This window comes from Centruroides vittatus, unplaced genomic scaffold (assembly GCF_030686945.1).
Source record: "Centruroides vittatus isolate TY-2023 unplaced genomic scaffold, ASM3068694v2 contig_738, whole genome shotgun sequence".
NCBI classification, from domain to species: Eukaryota; Metazoa; Arthropoda; class Arachnida; order Scorpiones; family Buthidae; genus Centruroides; species Centruroides vittatus.
This window is the reverse complement of record NW_027122474.1, coordinates 2,541,565-2,556,485: the sequence shown is the minus strand read 5'-3', so window position 1 is coordinate 2,556,485 and position 14,921 is coordinate 2,541,565. Positions and strand designations below refer to the sequence as shown.

The 14,921-nt window shown below is 29.9% G+C and overlaps 1 protein-coding gene across 1 annotated transcript in view; it reads right to left on the bottom strand.

Annotated features, from left to right (window-relative positions):
• Positions 1–14,921, bottom strand: part of LOC136980951 (beta-secretase 1-like) — a 43,495-nt gene that overhangs the window by 21,588 nt on the left and 6,986 nt on the right. The window contains exons 6-8 of the mRNA XM_067277150.1: positions 7,856–7,990; positions 4,972–5,073; positions 4,693–4,833 (exon numbers count right to left, since the gene is read on the bottom strand). Coding sequence (XP_067133251.1) covers positions 4,693–4,833; positions 4,972–5,073; positions 7,856–7,990 — 378 coding nt within the window. The remainder of the gene's footprint in view (positions 1–4,692; positions 4,834–4,971; positions 5,074–7,855; positions 7,991–14,921) is intronic.

Genomic DNA, 14,921 nt, shown 5'->3' with positions numbered 1-14,921 from the left:
CTCCAATAGGGTGCTTCTCCCTCCTCATTACTCTCACCGGCACCACCCTATGTTTGCAATTGTATTGTAAGCCATACCAAGGCGCCTTCATTATTGTTCTGATATCCCACCTATTAATTCTTAGGTACTGTAATTGTATTTTGTAATTTTGCCTTTCTACGTCTTAACAGGCGGTTCCCAGCAGGCACCCTCATCCTCCTCTTCCCTCCTCTATTTCCTTTCCTAATCCCCCCACCTCTCCTTTCCCACCTTCTGGCTCCTCCTTCCCTCCTCTCTTCTTGTAGGGCTATACCTCCGAGTAAGGCCTCTTCCCCTTTCACTTATTATTATTATTATTATTGACCGGTATCGGCACCCTCGGGATTTGGCATGCACACACCTACCTGGACCGTCTCTGATTTCATTCATTAGCCACTCGTAGGGAGCTATTTCACTAACTTGTAAGTGGATTGTTTTAAGATTTAAAAAGTAAAGAATATTTCGTTATTTTTATGTACGTTTCTTCACAAAGTTATATTTAATTATAAGTTTCTTTAAAAGTATATTCGTACAATTGAAGAATTTTTTTTACTAGGCATGTACAGTCAAACCTGTTTTTATGCGGTGGATAGGGACCGCATAAAAAAAAAGTCTCACATAGAAAATAACTCAAAACCATACGAAATAGAATTTATTGACAACAGATGTCAGCACTTGACTGCATTATCTCGTTTATCGTCTGTTTTACATATTTTTGTCCAGGTGGTGTTTTTTTGACTTAAAAAATAAATTATTTCACTTTTCGCATATTCATGCAATAATATTACTATAATAAGTTCATTTATGCTATAATAAGTTTATTTATCTATAATAAGTCAACGTGAGACATGACAAATCGCACGAGACTAGTCGCCAACTATACTGCACAAATAAAAAATCGCACAAAAAAACCGCACAAATTAAAATTCGCATTAAAAAAAATCGCACAAATAAAAAATCACACAATAAAAGACCGCATAAAAACAGGTTTGACTGTATATTCATCACACATTTTGTTTTACCAAGTAAGTTTTTCTGATAATTTTAATTTTAGCCCTTATATCGTGGCTAGTGATTCAAAAATTTATTTTAAAAAAGTTTTGGTTCAAGACCATATAATGAAAAAGAAAACATTATAAAAGAGAAAGACCAATGCCTAAATTAAACATAAAGACGTCAACAAAAAAATTTCGACATTTTGACGTTAAAATTTATGACGAATGATGATTCTTTCGTAAAATTGAAGCAATTTGGAAATCAAAGCGAAATAGAATTTAACATTGGTAGACAATATAAAATAAATATTGAAAATTATAACAAGATAATTACGATTAATAGATATATCTAAATTAATAGATGTTATATGTTTTTTCTCAAAGCGAGAATTGGCATTTAGAGAGCGTAGGGAATTTATTGAATCTAATAACGGAGGTAATTATATTGAACTTTCTTATTTATTAAGTACGTCAGATAATCTATTAAAAATACATTTAAAGAAGTATACGGTTTTTACTGGCTTATCGAACAAACGAATACGAACGGGCCCTGACGTGCAATTAATTGATTGCCCCTGTAAGTCGGCTTCTTACAGAAACACAGCTTCCCTATCATCAAATGTCACGGCACACTACTAGTAGTAGTTATTCTATACTTCACAACTGGGTGCATTGGTAGACACTGGGCATCTTTAACATCACTCTTTATTCAGGAATATCTTACATGCCAATATCAGGGTGTAAGATATTTCTGAATAAACAGTGATGTTAAAGATGCTCAGTGTCTTCCTATGCACCCAGCTGTGAAGTAAAAAATAATAAATTAAAGAAGACACAGTTTCAGAATAAGTCAACAGTAGTAGTAATGTTTATACAAATGGTTTTTATACCAATGAGAATAGTTTATTAGTAAAATTAGAATAAGGTTAATAAACAACTGATCGACTGTCTGAAATATAAATAATTATTTTAACTAGTGTTGCCACCTTTACAAAATCGCTGACCCGGACGGCAGGTCAGGTTTGTTCGAACAGAAGTTCCTGACGCATGCGCAATGTCATTTTACAATGTGAAGAATAACGTGCATGCCGGTTCTAAATCAGTTACAGTTAGGAACTAGGGATTTAAGTAAAAGTAACATATGTAACCTAAATTAAGAAAGAAAGAACGGATAATTTAGCTCCATTGAAGATGTGTATGGACATACAAGCAGAAAAGAAGAAAGAAAAGGTTGAGAGGCAGGTTTGCTGTCACACATCGGTGTAAACAGAGTAACATAGCAGAATGGCAGATGAGTTTCAGTGAGTGTGAAGTCTTTTGTTTTCAAATGGTGTAAATTTATAAAAATATTTGCAAGAACTTTGTTTCATCGTAATTTCACAATTTCTACGAAATTCCCGGACAAAATTTTCCAACAAATTCCCGGACAAAATAGTTCACCCGGACAGTGAGTCAATTCCCAAACTGTCCAGGTGGTAACACTAATTTTAACTAATAATATATTCAAAAAACACAAACAGATTTAATAGTAATAATAATAAAACAAACAAAGTTCTGATTACCAAAAAGATATTTAATCAGAAAGGTTTTCAACCTTGACTTAGGTCATTCTCATGCAGCAGAATAAATGGAACAAAATTGTTTTAAATTTATAAATTCAAATTCAAAAAAACAAAATAAAAATAAATAAATAAAAGAAAAAAAGCATGTATATAATAAGGTCAAAAACAGTTTATGGTTAAATATCTTTTTGTTAACAAGAACTTTAGCTATTTGTTTAATTATTATTATTGTTTCATTGACTTTCATGAGCATGAGATATAAATAGATTAATCAATACTCAGTTTATAGTATTCAGAATTTTAAGCAATAATTTTATATCACACCAACTGCCATAAATAATCGGGCTAACTATAGGCTTAATGTTATCAGGTTTAGCGTGATGTTTATTTCAATAATTTTATAAAAAGAATATATTAAAAATGCAAATATTTTATTATACTCTTGTGTTTTACAAAAAGACTATAAAATATTCAGAGAAAAAAATTAAATCAAATATGACTTAAGTTTGGACATTGCATAATCTAGATGTTTTTCAAATTTTTAGACCGAAACTGAGGATTAAAAAACTGCAAAAAACGTTCCTGCATCTAATTTACAAAATCTAATATTAATACTATATATTCAAAGTGCTGTTATAATTGTTTTACAAGATAACAATAAATACTTCAAGTGTTTCTTAAGATGATGTTAACAATGTCTTCATTACAAATCTGAACATATGCAAAGTTTTGATAATGTTATCATAATATTAACGAGTATTATGTTATGAGTATCAAATAAATAGCCTTTCTTCATCTTAGACATCTCAATTTCTAACTTGTTTTACAAAATTGTAAACTAGGATCTATTCAACAAAATCAAATTCAATTGATTATATAAGTTAATGGATATTAAATTGTGTTTTAGAATACAGAATAACATTAATTGTACTGGCAATAGTTAGTTTAATATGCTAATATCATGAATTATTTCCACATTACAAATATTTCTGATAATAATATATACTATACAGTGGTGATCGGTTAATGAACATAATCCGTTCCAAGACTTTGTTCACTATCTGAATTGTTCATTAACTGATTATAGATTTACCATAGATTTTTATGAGAATTTGATTAATTCATTCTGGAGACCCAAAAAATAAATAATATATACTTTCTTACTACATTTATTTATATGCAATAATAAAAATACATGTATACACAGTCTTGCATTTTTATTAGTAATGTTTTTTCCGTTTATGGAGGTTAAAGAATCTGTCTAATGTCGATTGCTTTTCTCTTTTCTTCAGGATTTTTCAGAAATAATTAATAGCATTGTAATTGTAGAGATCCCCAAGCCTATTAACCTCAACTTGGTTTGGATGCCATTCTAAGACCGTTATTCTGACATCCTCCCACTTCTTCAAAAGATCTTTAATAGCAGATGTCGGCCTCTTTTTCAGAAGAAAACATATCTCTCAGAGTTTCTTAGTGTTCTTCATTCAAGAGTTCTTGGCATTCGTCTGTCTTCAGGTTCCATTATGAGCTCTTCAATGTTCTTTATTTCTTAGATGTGATTTCTGTTACTCCTTTAGTTACTTGGGTCTTCTTGATTATATTGTATCTTCCTTAGATAAGACTGAACTGTGGCCTACTGTAGACCTGTTCAAGCCATACTACCCAGCAACATCAGACATCTGCCCACTCTCTACCTTTGTTATTATTCTCTCACCCAAAAATAAAAACCAATGCAAAACTTAACGAGCGCCCGCCCGACAATCTCACAAACACTATAAAAGAAGAGTCTCAAAGTTCGGAGAAATACTATCTGATCAATATACCAAGTTGAGCATCGATGTCGATGTCTCCCATGCTATGAAAAGTTTCGAATTGTTGCCTGAAGACAAGGGAAGACCTATCGGTATTCATTATTTTACATTGCTTCTTGTGTTTGGTCTGTGAGGTGTTTGTTATCCGAACTGTTCATTAACTAATCACCCACTGTACACTAAAATCTGTCTACTATCAATTTCCATTAATATAATGATAAACTTTTATGGTTACAGAATTATAATGACTTGTGTATAACAGTTAAATTAGTTATGAGTCACATATTCAAAACAAAAATAATTTACCTCAGAAGTAATCACAAGAGAAAATGTTTGCTTTTCTTTTTGTGCAAGATATAATCTTAAATCTGGAAACAGATCTACTTCTTCATCAAATAAACAAACTTCTGTTTTTCTGTACCAAAAATCATCAGGAATCTCTAGCATCTAGGTATTCGAAACAAAAAGAATTTTAAATTATTTAAAATTCTTCTTTTCTACATTAAAGTATGCATAGATATAAAACAAAATTTTCTATATATTACATATAAAACTATTTTGAAATTTTTATAAAGTAAAATTTACCATTGTATTACGTTTAATTTTTTCAATGATCCAATCAAAAGCAGGTTGAGGTACTACAAAATTTGATGAACCTGTATCTATTATAGTGTGATTGGTATTTAACTGAAAAATAAAAAATTTTTGTATGTTATAATCATGCTGATTGATATTAAAATATTTTACACACTGTTCACATAACAAATATGAGAAGTCATTGGATACAAGCTCATTTAATTAATTTCAAAATATAACATTCCAATCTGGTTATTATAAATATAAAAGATATAATAAATCAGTAAATTTTTGGAAATATATTAAATGTTTAGTATTAAATCAAAGTGCAAAAGTTTTTACATATGTAAACAACCAAATCCTAACTTTACAATCATGTTAATTTGGATCTAACTTTGCATCAATTATTAATTGTTAGCCAAAATACAGTAGAGCGTTGTTTATCCGAATCAATTGGGGACTGGGGTTGTTCGGATAACTGAGTTTTCGGATAACCGATAAGGTGCGAAAAAATATTAACCTATCACATGTTGAAATTTTTTTCCGTTGCGTGTCGCTTCGTGTTGAATTTTCGTCGATTTTATCGTTAAAAATTATTTCTTTATTTTGTACAAACAAAATAAATATATTGAAAAATATAAAAACAAAAAAATTATACTTTAGAAGTTAATCTAGTATCGACTCAGCACGACACAGTCCGACTGGAAAGCTTTGGGTTAACCGGCTTTTGGATAAACAACGCTCTACTGTGTACGAATTTCTTTTAAATGAAATTATCTGGCATGTAAAGATTTAACAATTTTTTATGTCACATTTCTCACTTTATAAGAAGCATCAATGTATAAAAATGCATCTACAATTTAGCCAAGATTATAAAGGAAAAATTATTTTATGAAATTATGATATGAAACTTTAAATAGAATATGAAAAAACATGTTAATAAAATACATTTTTAAGAATCATTTTAACTATCACTCTCAACATTATGCTAATAAAACTAAAACAAATAAATAATGATAATGTTTTGTCAGCTTCGTGTCTGTATTTGCATCATAACAAATCCACATTGATAAAATAAACAACCATTCAAACTTCAGCAAAAATTCTTTAATCTTAAGAACGTTTTCAAACGCATTAAGCATCCATCTTCAGTTACTTCTTTAAATCAAATATGAAATTCGAACAAATATATTACGAAAAATTAACGGTACGATTACAATAAAAAATAAAATAAAATAAAATAAACAGGATTATCGTAATTTACAAAATTATGCCAATATTTCATAAACAAAAAATAAAAATATACAATAAAAATAAAAATAAAACGAAAAATAAAAAATAAAACAAAAAACAACATGAGGTTTAAATCTATCGTGGATTATCGCAGTATTTTATGATTACTCTCATCCGTCATTAAAGACCTCTATGGGCTAGAAAGCCCAACAACATAAAAAAAAGACCAACATCAGCTCTAGGATTATCGTACTTCTATAATTAGTCCAAATCATCGCATAAAGATTTCCAAGCCGTGGAAAGCCCATCAGCGTCCCTATAATTAATGCATTCTGTACTTCTCTGAGCTCTGTGGATTTCCAATTTTTCAAAAAACTTTATTGCGTGTTTCGACCTTGTAGACCTGATGATGGAGGCTTGGTCCCAAAAGACCGTGATGCCCTGCTGCTTAATCTCGGTCACTGCATAGCTATGTAATGTGGCTGTCATCTGTATAGCTTTGTTATCTGTGCTATTTTTGCATTGTTGTTTCGCTGTTAACATTTCTCATGTAATACTCTGTGAGAATCTGGAACTAACAGTTTAATCGCAATGAAATTTTTATCAAAACCAAGATGTTTCTAATTGATTTTATAATTCTAATAGATTTTGTTAAATAATTTATTTAAAATAATTGTTAAATTTTGAGAAAATACACTAACAAGAGAAGGGGAATTTCCTTTCTGTTAGGAGGAGATAACATCATTTCTTTCAAAAGTGATAGAATAACATAGGATCTTGACACGTCCCACTCCAAAAACTGCCCAACTTCCATCATGCGTCAAAAGCACGAATGGCTTTTTCGAATAACCTGATTGGAGGAAAGTTTGGTATAAAAGATGATGGGTCACCTCCAAACGCTGGCTCCCAAAAAACAGTGCTCTTGTTCTTGCTTGTATTCTCGTTCCTGCTCTAGAAAATCTATGTTCCTGATTCTTTGGCTCTCTTAAGAATTTGTCAAATAAATATATCAACTGAAGAATAATCTTTGTAAAGTGTCGAAGTCATTTTATAAATTATAGGTAATATAAAATGATATATGTAAACTCTCTCTCTCAAATTAGAGTAAGAATTAGTGGAATGAATTCTGAAGGTTTTTCTGCTAGATAAACATTGAAATTAAAATTGAAATTTTTTTCTTAATCTTTCATACTTATCTGTATGTAAGATATATGATAAATATAATTTTTATATATAAATAAATATATAGATATATTCTTAATTATCGTTTGACCTGTTAATGCCTACCTTCATCGTTGACTCATTCCAATTAAACCTTCCTAAGATTCGGGCAAATTTTTAATATATCAGGAAAGTCAAATCACGAGTTAATACACAAGATAATTTAAACCGGTGTCAGGACTCTTTAGAGAAAGATTTCTCGAATCTTTCTACATTTCCATCCTGAATATAGAACAGGGTTATTACAGAGTCTCCCGGTTCTCACAACTCAAAACAACCATAAAATATTCAAAAGCGGTAATTTGATAATATTAATTGCATTTTTAAAACATTATTCAATAAAATAATCAAAAATATGTTTATTAATATGAAAAATCATTTAATAAATTATATTATTAAAAAAATTATGAACTAGCTTAAGATTATTACAAGACATTACCTTAAAACATTCATAAGGCCAACTATCATTGCCAATTTTCATATTCATCAATATAACTTCATAATACCATTCTTGATAAATAGGTGTGAATACAATATTTCCTGAATACAATTTTTCATCTATTCCTCCTAATACCTGTAATACAGAAAATAAATAAAATATTGGAGGTAATTTTTCTTTCTTCGTTATTAATTTATGTACTGTAATGCTAATATAATTTAAAGTTCAATCACTAAAATCTCTTCAATTAATCAAACAATATTATAATGAACGTCTCATTTAAAAATTAATGAAGAAAAACGTTTGAAGATAATGTTTAAATTCCTTTAATATAAAGATAGTCATCTTTATATTGAAAAAATTGTAGGTTTTTGTCAGTTTCTGCAGATATTAGATGCAAGTTAATATTAATTTTAATATTTAGAAGAGATTTACAATTAGAACATTTAGCATATTGCAATATAGCATTTAGCAAGCTACAATTGTACAGTGGTGGACAAACCTTTAAAGACAAGCAAAAAGTCCACTTAAACAATTAACTTTATTAGCATTATTGATTCAATCATGTGTATATGCTTTAAGAAAGTAAAATAATAGGTTTTTACAATAATGAAAGAATAGTGTTGGAATATTTCTTTCGAAAAGTAAAAGACTAAGTAATTTACATTGACAAAACTTCAAAGACAGCTGAAAAAATAACTGCAAATTTTCATATAAATGTTAATAATTAAGAATGTTAGGTGTATAAAGAGATTTGCATACATTTGCGTACAATAAAATATCTGTCAAACATGTAACGGAGCAGGTAATCAATTTGCAAACACTATATCTAAGCTATTCTCAACTTATAACGTAAAAATTAACGTCTCACCATCGCTAACATTAACACGTGGAATACTCCAAGGTGACCCTCTTTCGCCATACCTATTCAATTTTTATCTACTCGAAATTGATCACATATTTCAGAATTGCTCAGATGGAATAGAACTTGGTGACAGGACCTTTCATTATGTATTATTTGCTGATGACCTTGCAATCTTCGCTCCGACAAAAGTATCACTACAAAGAAAAATTAATCAACTAAATTCTTACCTCAACTCAATCCAATTAACAATCAATCCTACCAAAACGAAAGTCGTTATATTCCGTAAGAATAGTAAAATCTCCAAAAAAGAAACAACGATATATCTAGACAAGCAACCTCTGCAAATGGTAAATGAAGTCAATTTCCTAGGTGTTATGTTCGATTGGAATCAGACTTTCAAAGCACATATTTCGTATTTGAACAATAAAGTAAAACTTGCTATAGATAATCTGCTAAACTTATATTCTAACTTAAAAACCTCCGATTTATCTATTCATATGAAACTGTATAACGCAATCATTAACCCAATCATATATTACGCATCCCCAATATGGGGTCTCGATTATATATATAAATTAGAAAAATTTCACATCTACTTTCTTCGCAAACTTTTTCACTTAGAAAGAACTGTCCCAGGCTACGCAATTCGCCACGAAACTAACCGTATCTGCTCTTACCCATTGTTCTTAAAACGTATCATTAAATTCTACTATCGTTTAAAATTCAAATCTGACAGTAATATTACCTTTCTGCACCACGAAATAATCAAAGGCAGTAAAAAATCAACTACAATACAACTCTGGCAAACTAAACTAAATAAAATACTAAATTCTTTTGGAGTATCAGATCTTCTATTCAAAGATAATATTCAGGACTGGAAATTTGGATATACTATGTTAATGGAATCAGCTATCGCTCAATCTATAAATATGGATCAAAATAGCCTAAATCACAATACCTATCATCCCTGGTACTTAAAAATTTTACAAATACCTTCTGTACAACCTTATATGATAAAATCAATTAACTTCAACGTGAAAAGGCTAATTTCACAATTACGTCTAAATAAATATTCCCTTTATATCAATAATTTCTATATTGACCTATCAAACAATCATTGCCCATGGTGCAAATTCGATAACTTCTCAATTGAACACTTACTTCAGAAATGTCAAAATCTCTCTAATGTACGTGATTCTTTCAACATTCCTCGAATACTCCAAAGTGATTCATCCCAAGATTATAGAAATTCTCTCAATAACCTAAATAAAAATGATCTCTATTCTCTGTATAATTATTTCATTAAGATTACAAAAATGTTGTAAATCTATGCCAGTATGTCAAAATATATCAACATTATATAACTTCATTATTGTATAATTATATTACTGTGTTTGTTAAAATAACTGTTTTTATTTATGTTAATAACGAAATAATATAAAACCAACGTATAAAGACTGTTAAATCTTAATAACCTAGTTAATGTTTTAATAATACGAAAATTTACAAGTCAATTTTGTACAACCCCCTGCAACAGGGATAATCCCCTTTTTTTTGTGAATATCTGTCAAACATGGGAAAAGATGTAAAACTGACAGAGAAAGAACAAGGACAAGTTGGTATTTTATGGCCACAATCACAAAATTATTGCACTGTAGCTGTCCAAATAGGAAGGAGTCACACTGTTCTGTACAACTATATTAAAAAAGGTGATAAATATAACTTGAAAAACAACGATGCAAGACTTTCTAAGGTAAATGCAAGACATAAGAGGCAAATTTTGAGAGTTGCAAGCAACGTGTGACATCCTCATCAAAAATTGTGAACCAATTAGAGTTGAAAGTTCATCCTTGTGCTGTTCAGAGATAAAATCACTAGGACAACTTGAAAGAAATTGAAAAGAAAACCTCCCCTAATTAAAAAACTGCAAAAATGCTTGAGATCACATGTCCTGGGATACAGAATGGCAGCAACTTTTTTCATTTGAAAAAAATTCAACTGGATGGTCTGAACTATTACTTTCATGATTTGCACAAAGAAGAGAGGATTTTATCTCGACGAGTGATCGATGATGGCACCCCACATTGTGGTGTGGGGTGCCATTTCTTGCAAGGGAAAGTTACCTACTGCATTCATAAATGGGCAATGGATTCAAAAAAGTATCAGGAGACAATTGAAAATACTTTACTTCAAAATTTATGAAAATTAGCAAGCAGAAAGTTTTATTTTATGCAAGACAATATAGTCATCCATTCATCTTGCATCACAGAAAATTGATTTCAGCAAAAAGAAGGCCAACTGTTGGATAATCCACCTCTAAATCCAATTGAGAATATCTGGATATACTCGCAAGAACTATACACTGATGGAAAGAAATATAGTTTAGTAAAAGACTTAATTAAAAGTTGTAGTAGAGAAAGCATGGCATGCTATACCAACTGCCACACTCAAAACATTTATTATGAGTATATCAGATCAAATTTTTGAGGATATTTAAAAATGTCAAGGGTCCACAAGATTTTAGGTCTATTATTTCTAGTTATTTCTTCAGTTGTCTTTAAAGTTTTGTCAACATAAATTACCTAGTCTTCTACTTTTTGACAGAAATACTCCAACACTATTCTTTCATTATTGTAAAAACTTATTATTTTGCTTTTTTAAAGCATATGAACATGATTGAACCAATAATTCCAATAAAGTTAATTGTTTAGGTAGACTTTTTGCTTATCTTTACAGTTTTGTCCACCATTGTAAGATAGTTTACATGGCCTCTCCAGTAATATTTATTTATCATTAAAAGCAAACAACAACTAGGATTAAATATGGATGAGTTAAAAAACCCCAGGACTTTTTCAGAGGGTGATCAGACCAAATATGTTGGACTCCGTCTCTCACCACTCAGCTTACGTTGCAGATTGACCATCTAAAAATTTTTCTTAAATAGAACACTATTTATATATTTCCTTTTCAAAATGAAGTTATTTTTTGTAATTATACATAAATATATTTCTTTCTAATTACAATTAATAGTAATATCAAATCTTAAATATTTAAAAAGAAACATCATTTTTATTAAGAAATTCAAATAGTCAATTTGTAAGTTAATTTCAGAGTGGAGCTCGATAAATGAAAATCTCTCAGTCGACAAAATTGTGCCCAATCTGCATTTCTTCAAGTATGATAAAATGTAAGTTTTAATAATTATTAAGCTATATTATCTAAAATCAGTCATGAATAATCAATAAAAAAAGTAATTTAATATACAAAATGCCAAATGAAAATTTCTAAGTTCATATCTAAAAGATTATATTAAGTAAATGATCACAGTTCAAACCTCTTCCAGCAGAAATCTTTTAATTATCAAACAATTTAAAATCAAACATTTGATTTTATATTGGCAAAAAAATCATAAAAAAAACATTGTTTATATAAAGAATGATCAAAAAGTTCCCACTTTATGGATATAGAGTTTGAGAGATTCATTTAAATTTCATTAACACCAGTAGAAATCGCCATTGGTGTTAATGAAATTGTTCCACTGACAAACCCATCAAGTAAAACTCTGTTCATTGCTGCATAAACAAACATTTAATGCAGCCCTCTTCATTGTAATAGATGACAGTTCCAGTCATCCTATCAGAGACTTTTTCAGAGAAATGAAGACATGAAAATCACACAAAGAAAGATCTAGACCAGTGTTTCTCAACAGGGCCATATCACCCCCGTGTGGGTGTTTTTCCATGTTTGGGGGCAATTAGTAACAATTTATATTTTGGGGGCAAAAAACCATTTTCTGGGCAATATAGTAAAACATTATATTAAGAATAATTAGATATTTTATTTGTTATATCATACAATAATTAAACAAATAACATTATACTAGTCACTAGTCTATTCAATGCAGTACGAATTTGATGTTAGCCTTGGCCCTCGGCAATTGGAATTTTTGAAGTGAAGGGGGCAATACTACGTAATGATTTTATTGAAGGGGGCGACGATTCGTTAGAGGTTGAGAAACACTCATCTAGACGTATAGTAGGTGATCCAGGAGCCTACCTTTTAAGGGTGTTCACATAAAGCAGCATTAAAGAACATTTTAAGAAACGTTTTAATATCCTATGAGCGCTTTTGACATATTTATAAACGTATCTTTAGAAAGAACCGAATTCAAATAGGTTTTCGAACAAGTTTTTAAATTGGAACAAAAATGGCATTAGCCATTTAGAACATAACACAAAACTTAGAGTATTAATTTAAATTTGCATAACATCTTTGCACATGCATCTTACAGCGCAGAAAACAGGAACGGCAATTAGCTGTCTTTAACAAAACGGGTTTAAAAATATTAAAACATTGTCATGCATGCACCTTACTGTGCAGAGAAGGCAGGGGTATAGAAATGGAGCTAATGCAGGTGTTTTAACTGTTTGTATAGACTGATCCAAATTCCGGGCAATTCAAGATGATGTTATGTGAATTTAAATTAATATTCTAAGTTTTGTGTTATGTTCTAAGCGGCTAATGCCATTTTTGTTCCAATTTAAAAACTTATTCGAAAACCTATTTGAATCTGGTTCTGCCTGAAGATGACATTTATAAATATGTTGATAGCACTCACAGGATATTAAAACATTTCTTAAAATGTTCTTTAACGCTTCTTTATGTGAATTTTTCTCTTGAATCAGTAAAATTGTTGGCCTGACATCCTCTCTATATATCTAAGTTACTTAACAAGAAAACATTGTCAACATGAGGATGCATATTTTCATGACTTTTATGAAACTTCACATCTCATTCCACAATGATGATTTTAGGACAGGCACATATTCCCACACATCTTCACCATTCTGCAATGAATGCCCACCAGTTTATGTCCTTCTGCACCAAAAAAACAGGACAATGGCACACTGATCTGGTTTAGATGTATTTAGTAGCAACAATGCAATCCTTACTATACACAATTCTGAATGCAATAAATACCCTACTAATTACATGGTTAGATTATTGGCTTTATATAAGCTCACACTGGACAAGATAACTAAGCAAAAATTTTAAATGCTTTTTGATAAATATAGCAATACAACTATTACATTAAAAACTTCCAGATTAGAATTTGGTTAATATATTAGTTAATAATTTAATAATGTAATTATGAGGTTACAATTTATCTATCTAGTGAAATGTTTGAACAACTTAGTATTACAAGATTTAATCTCATTACAACTACACTATAATTTATATCCTAAGCCAAAATTTTTACAGATATATTAATTTTTGACTAATATACAAATATTACACATTCTAAACATAGTACACACATTCTTAGTAACACAACGAAAAATACTAGAAATTTATTTTCTCCACGTGTGGGCAACACTCTGGCACCTAACAATTAATAAGCACAACACTGGTTCCTTACCAGCCACACACACACACACACCCTGATCAGCACTGACCCACCACACCAAAAAGAATGCACAATTTTCCTCTTTCTAGGTGAGAAAAATCTCACCCCACATTCTTAAAAAATAAAATTACATAAACACACCTGAGATATGTGACAATTCTGTTTAGTTGTATATCAAACTTAACATATGCTTTCATTTAAAACAGAAAATGAGTCACTTAAATAACTCCACTAAAATCTTTAAACTATACCAGCAAAAATAATTTAATTTAAATACGTTATAACAGACGTTTTCGATCCCCTTAGGATACATGCAAGGTCGTTATAATAATGCATTTAAATTAAACTATTTTTGCTGGTATAGTTTAAAAGATTTTAGTAGAGTTATTTAATAGTCTATTACCAGCTTAGACAATTCAGAAAATGAGTCACTAATGCAAACATAAAACAGACAGACAAATATAAAAGTCTATACTTTGCTTACAAATCAGCCTGATTCAGCAAAACAGGCTAACAGTTTCCATTTGAATAAATTTATTTGTTTAACAGTTATTAATCTATTTTGTTATTCTAAAGTCAACTGTTGATGAATCAGACATTTCTGATCATTTACACAGGATGGACTTTCAATGTATCTGGATCTCTTACTTATCTTCAGTACATTCCACTTAAATTTTTTAGATTATTACAACATTTTGAGAAACATTGATGCAAATTTGGTACAAACTATTACATATGAATTTTTGAGTATTATTACATGTCTAGAATAATTTCAGCATGGAATCCAATTAGCA